This window comes from Chiloscyllium plagiosum, chromosome 15, assembly GCF_004010195.1.
Source record: "Chiloscyllium plagiosum isolate BGI_BamShark_2017 chromosome 15, ASM401019v2, whole genome shotgun sequence".
NCBI classification, from domain to species: domain Eukaryota; kingdom Metazoa; phylum Chordata; class Chondrichthyes; order Orectolobiformes; family Hemiscylliidae; genus Chiloscyllium; species Chiloscyllium plagiosum.
Genome location: NC_057724.1, coordinates 28145782 through 28155514, shown reverse-complemented (window position 1 = coordinate 28155514; position 9733 = coordinate 28145782). Strand labels below are relative to the sequence as shown.

Below are 9733 nucleotides of genomic sequence, written 5' to 3'. Positions count from 1 at the left end.
CTCCTCAGATGCTGCCTGACCTGTGCTTTTCCAGTGCCACAATTTTTGACTTTGACTCTCCAGCATCTGCAGTCCTCACTTTCTCCATAAAACTATAAGATATAGGAGCAGAAGTAGGCCAATCAACCCACTACATCTGCCCTGCAATTCAATGAGATCCTGACTGATCGGATCATTCTCAACTCTACTTTCCTGCCTTTTCCCTATAACCCTTGATTGTTTTACTGATTAGAAGTCTATCTCAGCTCTGAATATACTTAATGACCCAGCCACTACAACCCTCTTTGTAAAGCATTCCAAGAGAACAAATTTCTCCTCTCCTTGCATTAAAAGAGTGACAATTTCTTCTGAGTTATACCTTCTTGTCCTAGACTCTGCCTCTAGGAAAACCAACCTTGTGTACCCTGGCAATTTCCCCAAGAATCTTGCATGGTTCAATCATGCTGAATCACCTTCCAATCATTCATGCCCTGCAACATCCCACATCGATACCCTCCAATCTTTAACTGTGTAACATTGCAGAAAATAAACCTTCAATTTTTAGTCTCCATTGTGACCTTCTATTTCATGAAATTGCAAAGAAATCTTCTAGTATTCAACTTCACAACTATCACAACAATATATTTTAGTATTGTGCTGCAATGAACTAAAGACATCTTCTGATACCCATTTTCACAATTCAAATCTTCAGTAACGCATTTCAAAATCACCTTCAAGCTTTCAGTTCTCTAACAATGTCTTCTGATTGCCTCACATCCTAAAGGTATTACCTAGTTTTTGTCCATCAACTTTGCAGTCTGCAAAATCTGAAAGACAATTTCTAAATGTTGATTTTACAATACCACAGACAACTCTTTATCTCTGCCACCCATTTCAAAGACACTAACTTATTCGCTGACCCTCACTAACCCTACCTGTTAGTCTTCAATTCACAGCATGTCACTACCACTTCCTATCTTTCCTTCCAACATTCTTTCTAACCTTCAGTTTCACAACACATTACACATTTTTATGTTCAGTTTTACAACAAGCAGAAAAAACCTCTAATTTCAATTCTTAATTGCCTAAAGTACACCTTTCTATGTTGCAAAATCCCAAGAGCACTCTCTAATTTAGTGAGTATCCTACCCATTGTACAGGTAACTTGTAATTTTCTGATACACAACATTTAGAAAAACACCTCCTAATCTTCAATCTTGCAACATCCTGAAGACACATTCTCATTTTCAAAATTTAAAGAAATACTTAATTCCTATATATTAAGAATATCTATTCTTTCTGACTAGGTACAAAAGTTCTAGAAATGTCTTTTTAGTCATGCCCTTTCTAATGCACTTTAGCCTACATGTGCTTCCAGACCCACAGCAATGTGATTGATCTTAACTGCCCTCTAGGCAATTAGGGATGGTCAATAAATGCTGGCCTAGACAGTGAAACCCTCATCCTATGAATGAATTTTTAAAAAATTATCAATGGACACTAGAATTCTGCACTATATTGTGAAAGCCATTTTCATGTATAGATATTACATATTTTTGGTTTGTCTCTGATTGTATACCTTGAAAATCAGTTCTCATAAATGTTTATGTCCATTTCACCAAATTCACAACATTATGTGAATCCTTTATAACTTGATGTATGCTGATTTATCCAATATGAAATTTCTCCTCAGAAATTCATAAGCATGACATCATATGATTTAGAATCTACATCAATCATTCACATGTTCACAAACTTACAAAGGGTTCCACACAGCAAATATCATGCAGCAGATATTGGACTCCTACTGCTATGCACATCTTTAAGCCCTGTACCACCTCTATAAAACTATGACATTTTTTGATCAAATCCCAAACTGTACATAGCAAATTAGAAAGTTTTTCTAGTTCCATAAACACTAGGAAACACCAATCTCAAACTCCAATATGGAAACTATGATAATTTGTTGTTCGCACAGCAAATTGTAAATCACAATCTCTGGACAATGGCATCTAATTTGCCCATATCAACAGCCATACTTATCACTCACATCAGACTCAACAATATACTAATGCAAGAAGTAAACAAATTCTATTACCTTTGAACTACTGTGAGAGACAGCCTGTCTTTTAATGAGTTTAACACACGCATTGACAAGGCAACCACCAACTTTGCCAAGAAACAAAACAGGCATGGGAAAACAACAAATTGACTCCAGAACCAAGATAAATATGTACAAGGTCTGTATCCTCTGCTCATTGTTGTATGTTAGCAAAACCTGGATAACTTTGACTCACCAAGTAACAAAGACTCAATAACTTCCAACTTTGTTCTGTATAACACTTTCTTGACATCACACAGTCACCAATGAAGCAACCCGTTCTGGGGCAAACACGTCATGCATCCTAGAACTAATCAAGCAAAGAAAGTTTCACTGGTTTGGTCACATCCCCAGGATATACGATACAGGGAGGTAGCTAATGCCAAGAGACCAGTGGGGTACCCAAGCTCCAAATCAACAGTACTATTCAAAGAGACTTGGAAATCCTCAACCCTTATTATGTCAAGTTGGAAATTATAACTATTGATACAAATGGTGACACAGGCAGACGTTCATAAGCATGACATCATATGGTTTCTGAAGCTCTAAAGCATATGCCAATTCTGCAAACAGGACATTTAAGAAAGATCATCCCCCACCACCAGCAAGGTGCAACTTTATGCATGGCACTTGTGGCAGTCTTTGCCTTTCCAGAGTGAGCTTGTTCAGTCTTCAAACAAAATGCAACCTTATCTGTCTACACCCAAAGTTCTGGGGCTGTATTCCCACCACTTCTTGCAGATGTAAGGATCTCAATTACCCATGTTCACAACTCCTATCCTCTTGCCCCATAAATTTCTCCAGTGTATTTTAAGCTCAACAATTTCTTACTTTTATTTAGTGAAACAATATCTGAACAGCAATATTTACCAAGAAAGCACATTTATATTCAAACTGTAAGTAGCTTTTTGGAGACTCAGCTAATTAAAAGAAACAAGTTTCTCTGCTTTGGTTACTTCAGATTTGGATGCACTTGTTGCAATGGTTAACTAACTGTTGACCAGCGGAATCCCAAAGATATGGGTTCACTGAATAACTGAGGTCCCATTGAATCCAAGTTCTCTGTATTTCCTTTATGCACCCACAGAATCTAATGCTGTAAGGGGGTTATGCTTCCAAGCCTGACCATCAATGGAGGTGAGCTGGTTCCAGCAAGGGGACTAATTCAGATGTCTTCCATCACTCATGTGCCTTTCCATAGTTATCCGAAGGTTCACCTGAAAAAAACCCAGAAAAACACAAAAATAATAGCAAACCTAACCTGAACAGTTGTGGTACTATTGCTTTCTCTTCTTTAAGAATCATTTATCTGGAAGCTCTAACTGAAGAAACAGTAGGATATTGGAGTAACCTCATGAAAATTCAGGGCATGCAGGCTATTACAAACTCAGAAAGACTTGGAGCAAAAGTTACTGGTGCCCAGTACACATATTAATGATCAAATAGCAATGAGCAAGCACTCACACAGGCCAGAGATAAATTTAATAGGCAGATGGAGCAGATAAACTGCACTGACAAACCAGGGCTTAATATTAGAGACAAGAGACGCGCTGGGAAATCTCTCATAGACCATGGTGTGACAACAAGCATCGAACATTAACACAATGGGAAAAATTGAACAAACAAATCCAAGACTTGTAAAATCTGTAAGGGGTCTGGGCATTGAAGACTCTTTTGAAGCTCATGGAACAGTGAAAATGAGTGCTGTTTCCTCTGTCCAAAGGTGAAGTGCAGCTGATCGTGGCAATTCTTGTAGGGGAAGAGGTTGAAATGAGATATTAGAGAGAACTGAGAGGATGGGAAGAGTGAAGGAAGCCATGAGAATTGAACATTGAGGAGTAGAGGTATAAGTGCAAACTGAGGGTAGGAGTGATGTGGTAAGTACAGGCAGAAACTGAAATGGGTGAGAAGTGTCAGCATGAACATACTGGGAGAAAAATGTGAGCATCAAAGGGTTGGTGAGAGGAAATAGCAGTGTCACTATAACAACACTGTATCCATTTAAGAATCACTTGGATTTTGTTCTGCTTTGAAGAGGTTCGTCTGAGAGATAATACAGACATGGAAGGTAATAAACTGAGTGAAAAGCGAAATCGATAAATCACTTCCATTTAAACAGTGAGAAGTATATTAATTTAAATAAATTAAGTAGGGAAAAAGGATACCAGCCCAAAGCATTGTGCTCCCTCTTTAAAAGTGGATGTAAGATGGACCACCACCCTTCTTTTGTTAGTCAGCAGCTTCTGGGTTTACCCTTGTTAGAGTCTTAACCATTTACAATCCATACACGGTTGAAGGGTTGGATGTCTAGGAGCTAAATTTGCCAATGAAACCATGATGGGTAGGAAAGTAAGTTGTCGAAATGAAACTAAAAGTTTTCAAAGGGATATGAAAACATTGAGTGAGTGGGATTTGGCTGAGTTCAATGTGGGAAAATGTGAACCTGTATAATTTGGCTGGAGGAATAGAAAAGTAGCATATTATTGAAATAGAGAGAGATTGAAGAACCCTGAGGTACAGAGGGATCTGGATGTCCTAGTACATCATTCATAAACAAAAATCCATGAAGGTACAGCAAGGAAGGACAAATAATGGTGTTAATTGTAAGAGGAGTGGAATATAAAAGCAAGGAAGTTATACTGTAGCTATATAGGACTTTGATGAGACTACATCCATATATAGTTCTGATCTCCTTTGAAAAAGGATTTCACTGTATTAGATGTAGTTACAGAGATGTTTCACTCAAATCATTTCTGGAATGAAGGATTGAGGAAAGGTTGGATAGCCTGGACCTTTTCCCATTGGAGTTTAGAAAAAAAAACAAAAGGTGATCTGACTAAAACACTTGGATTCCTGAAAAAAAACTTGATAAAATGGATGCTTGTGTGAGAGACCAGAAATGGATGCTTGTGTGAGAGACCAGAAACCAGACACTAATTTCCCCATATCTTTATCTTAAACAAAAGACACCTCATTCTTAAATTTTATTTCAGGGGATTGTTTGTCTGCGACATTCTCCTCTCCAGACAGTAGTCGAGACTGGGTCATTTAATATATGTTTATCAGATATTTGATAAATGAAAGAGTCAAGGGCTACAGGTGGAGGACAGGAAGGTGGAGTTTATGTCACAATTAGATCAGCCATGATGTTAGAGAACGGCGAAACAGGCCCGAAGGGTCAAATGGCCTCATATTGTTCCAAAATCCCCTGCTTCTATTTTTTCCTCTGAATGGTTGGGAAGCCAGATGCAAGCTAATACAGCCAAGGTAAGCTTCATTCCTGGAGCAGTGTGGGAGTCTTCTCATTACCACCTGGAGTTAAAATTCAGGAGCATATTTATCGGTGTACCCAGAGTCCACTTCCACATGGAGGATCTATTACTTTCAAGAGGTTGGAAGGCTATTTAGATGTTTAGCCATCACAAAAAAAGCCTGACTTCATCCACACCTGACAGCTACAGATGTTTTCTACCAGAGACGTTTACATAACAGCAAGTATGGCAAGGCATCACAGATTTCTGCCCACACTAACCCAGTAACTTTGAAACCCGCTGTGGTTCCTGAATATTGCCTTGCTATCATATACTGATGATTAAATTTAACATCTCTCAGGTTTGAATAACTTAATCACTCATGAGACAGCAACCTGGCAAGCTCCTCAGTCAAAATTTAATGCATGTCCTGCATTAACTTTACATTCTCAAGCAGAGTTGAAGGACTTACCTCTGGGGGAAGAAGGAAATGAGTTTCTAAGTTGTTCCATTACATCCTCTATGTGCAGCACCATATCTTGGGATATACCAGCACTCTCTGACACATCTATGAAGAAATTAGGTAGACACTGATTAAGACTGATCACTTTCTCCATTGAAGTCATATAGACTTGGAGGATGAAACAAAATGTCATGTCAGGTCTGTCCTAATCTACAATTAGGATAATTCTGGGCAATAGGAATTGGATTGACTGAGAAAATGGTTTAGAAAATGGCTGGAGACTGCTTGCAAGATGGCATGGAAAATGATAATATTGCATTTTTGTAGAGTCAAGAACAAATTTCCAGCTTGTCTGAAGCCACCTCAAACATTTCCTTGTACCTTCTCAGACTCTGTTGCCTGTCTGAGTGTGGGTGCTAAGCAATGTCCCACCCCCCCATCAAACTGGAGAACTGTGATATGAAAATGACATCCAGTCTTTAAATGGCAGTGGTCTTGTGTCAGCAAGAATGGGCACACCTTCTTCTCATATTTGTTAAAATCAACCCTAATATACATCTTTATATGACCAAAACAAGTACAGTACTGAAATAATAAACCTTAGATAAAAGCCCAAATCTAATTGTTTTATGCCTGCCTTCAACTCTACTTGAATTTTTCTGAGGGGTCATTGATGATGAATAAAGGAGCATTTAAGAATGGTGTCCACATTGACTGTCAAAAGGTATTTAAGAAAATTGGAAACAAAATGCAAGTGCTTAGAATTTGAGGTGATCTTGAGACATGGGTCAGTAAAAAGTTGGGAGGTAGGAGACAAGGAGTGAGGATATAAGGAACAATTCAGCTTGGAGGTAGATACCAAGAGATGTTGGTTCTGGTACCTAATAACTTTTCCTGGCCCTTTTCATTCCCTGTGTCTTTCTTATAGTAAGCCATGTCACCACATCTGACATCTCTAGAGGATGATCCAATGCGATGCTTCCACACTCACTTAAGCCTTTTTGATGCCTCAGCCTGAATGGTCACTTTTCTGCCAGTGTGTAATGCGTTTAGATGGAGCTAAAATATAGAGCTGATTGTTCTTCCTTCTAGTGGTTGAGAGTTATTATGATTATCATCTTTCTGACTGTTTATTAAGTGGCAACTCACCCCAACCAACTGTAAGAAACATTTTGCATGAACTGCCCATGCCAGTGCTATTTGTAATTTACATTTTCTGCTGATCAGCTAATATTTAGTACAAATCAATTATGGTACAATTTCTGTTGCACATGCAATTACTGAACTGACTTCCTGTAGTTGTATGCCTTAATATAACATTTACATTCTCAAAGATGTCCAAAAACACATCATTCAAACATTCACCTCCTTTATCTGATATGAAGTTTGCTAGTGACCTAAGGCCTAGACTGATCCACTTTTCCAATACTTCTCATTATAGTTTGTCTTATTGTTTATCACTGTGAATATGTTAATCCTGGTCACTGCATTTATAAATTGTAACAGATAGACATTCTGACCTTTGTCTTCAGAGTCCTAGTAATACATCATATTAGAATCTGCAATCCCTCTTCAGTATCCAAGTCAGTTCCACCCAGACCCAGAAGTATTTTGCTTCTAGTTTTGCTCCTTGCTAGTGAGGAAATGCCAAAACCATACCTTACTTTTTCTTGGTGAAAGAAGTGACCTGAGTCCACATCTCCACCCCATTCTTCCACTGCTTGTATGACCCCAGTTCCAAAGATACTGGCGGATAATCATAGTTCATGATCCTGCAGCACAACCTAAACATTTCACCTTGAAAATCCACTGGGAGTTTGTTTCTGCAGAAACAAGGTTTAACCTCCACTTTTCTTGTCTTTCCACTTGAAGAGATTGAGGCTAATTCTCTGCTGCTATGTTTAATGGACTGGTATCCATATGCTGAATTAGGCAGCAAAAATCTTTAAGACATTTCTAAAGGATTTATTATAAATCTATAGTGTACACAAGCACCAGCCTCCAATTTTCCCTTTGGATCCTCTCCTCCTCTAGACATTAATCTCACCACTGACAAAAAATCCAGCTCTTTTATATTTTCTAATCAACCTGTTCAGGGATGTTATTACCTCTGGAATAGCCAGGACTTTGAACTCAGGATTTCTGGTTCAGAGACAGGACTTTACAATCGTATAATGATATCCCTCAAAAGCCTAGGTCTGAAAAGTAAAGTCCATTGAACATCATCTACTCATAATTAATTCTGGAGCTTAAAAGGAGCTGCATTTCTAGCATTATTAATGTAGGCAGGAACAGGAACTTAAAAAGGACCACAATCAGATTTAGTGAGCTGGCAGAAGTGTAACATGTGGAATTCAGTATGGGGAACTGTGAGATTATCCATCTTGGTTCTGAGAAGGGAAAAATAGAATATCTTCTCAATGGTGAGGCACTACAAGGGCTGCAAGGGATGGAGAAGCATAGGACTTTTGGGTATCCAGGTGCACAAAAAACAGCCAAAATAGCATAAAAAATGTTGGCTCTTATCTTGAAGGAATTGCAGAACAAAGATTGATGTTTAAGTTGTACAGAACTTTGGTTAGGTTCCATTTGAAACACTCAGTTATGTTCTGGACATTAAACCTCAGGGAAGATATATTGGCCTTGGTGGAGGAACAGCCCAGATACACCAGAATGATATCACAACTTAAAGGGATCAAATAATAAGGGTAGGTTACACAAACCTAGTCAGTATACCCTTGAATTTATAAGGCTGAGGAGTGATCTAGTTGAAGTCTTTAAAATGCTAAAGGGGTTTGATCAGGTAGGCCAAGATAGACTATTTTCTCTGATGGGAAAGACTCAGAATAGGGAGACATAGTCTTACATATTTTGAGTTCAGAAATGCAATTAGTCAGCACAAAAGAAAGGGGATATCAGGAATTCTTGCTCCTAAACATTGCTTCTGGATCAAACAAAAGTGTTCAGACTTGAAATTAATAGATTTTTTTTTCTTGGCAAGGATATCAAAGGATAGAGAGAGAAAGAGGATAAAACAGAGTTGAAATATGAATCAGTCATGATCTTAGTGAGATCAAGAAGTTGAACGTTACTCCTGTTCCTATGATATTCAAACAAAACATTTTCACTTAATTCGAATTTTAAAAATCTGTTTCCACACAATGTGGATGTTGCTGGTAAAACTAAGATTTATTGCTTATCCTTAATTGCCCTTGAACTGAATGGTTTGCTCGTTTATTTCAGAAGACAGTTATGAATCAATAACAATGTTGTTGGTCTGGAGTCACACAGAAGCCAGACTAGATCAGGATGGTCCTTTCCTTAAAGACATAAGATCGTACCCTAAAGGACATAAGTAAACCAGTACAACAGTTGTTAATAACTGCCATGATCATGATGACTGAGATCTTTTTATTTCAAATCTGTAAATTAAATTTAAACACCACCAGCTACTGTATTGGAATTTGAACTCCTGTCTCCAGGGTATTAACTTGGGGTCACCTGGATTGCTCATACAGCAACATTGCTACAATACCATCATCTCCCCTAAATGATGCTTTACTTGTTATTTTTCCATTTATGTCTTTTATAGAGTCATAGAGTCATAGAGATGTACAGCATGGAAACAGACTCTTCGGTCCAACTTATCCATGCTGACCAGATATCTCAACCCAATCTAGTCCCACCTGCCAGCACCCAGCCCATATCCCTCCAAACCCTTCCTATTCATATACCCATCCAAATGCCTCTTAAATGTTGCAATTGTACCAGCCTCCACCACTTTCCCTGGCAGCTCATTTCATACATGTACCACCCTCTGCGTGAAAAGGTTGCCCCTTAGGTCTCTTTATATCTTTCCCTTCTCACCCTAAACCTATGCCTTCGAGTTCTGGACTCCCCGACCCCAGGGAAAAGACTGTCTATATTTATCCTATCCAT

The 9733-nt window shown here is 38.4% G+C and overlaps 1 protein-coding gene across 6 annotated transcripts in view; it reads right to left on the bottom strand.

The window, feature by feature from the left end:
• Nucleotides 1-1701: 1701 nt before the first annotated feature.
• Nucleotides 1702-9733, bottom strand: part of drp2 (dystrophin related protein 2) — a 368975-nt gene continuing 360943 nt past the window's right edge. For all 6 annotated transcript variants that reach the window (XM_043704533.1, XM_043704534.1, XM_043704530.1 and 3 more), the window contains 2 exons: nucleotides 5804-5899; nucleotides 1702-3297 (listed from right to left, as the gene is read on the bottom strand). In XM_043704533.1, coding sequence (XP_043560468.1) covers nucleotides 3260-3297; nucleotides 5804-5899 — 134 coding nt within the window. In that variant the 3' untranslated portion in view covers nucleotides 1702-3259. The remainder of the gene's footprint in view (nucleotides 3298-5803; nucleotides 5900-9733) is intronic.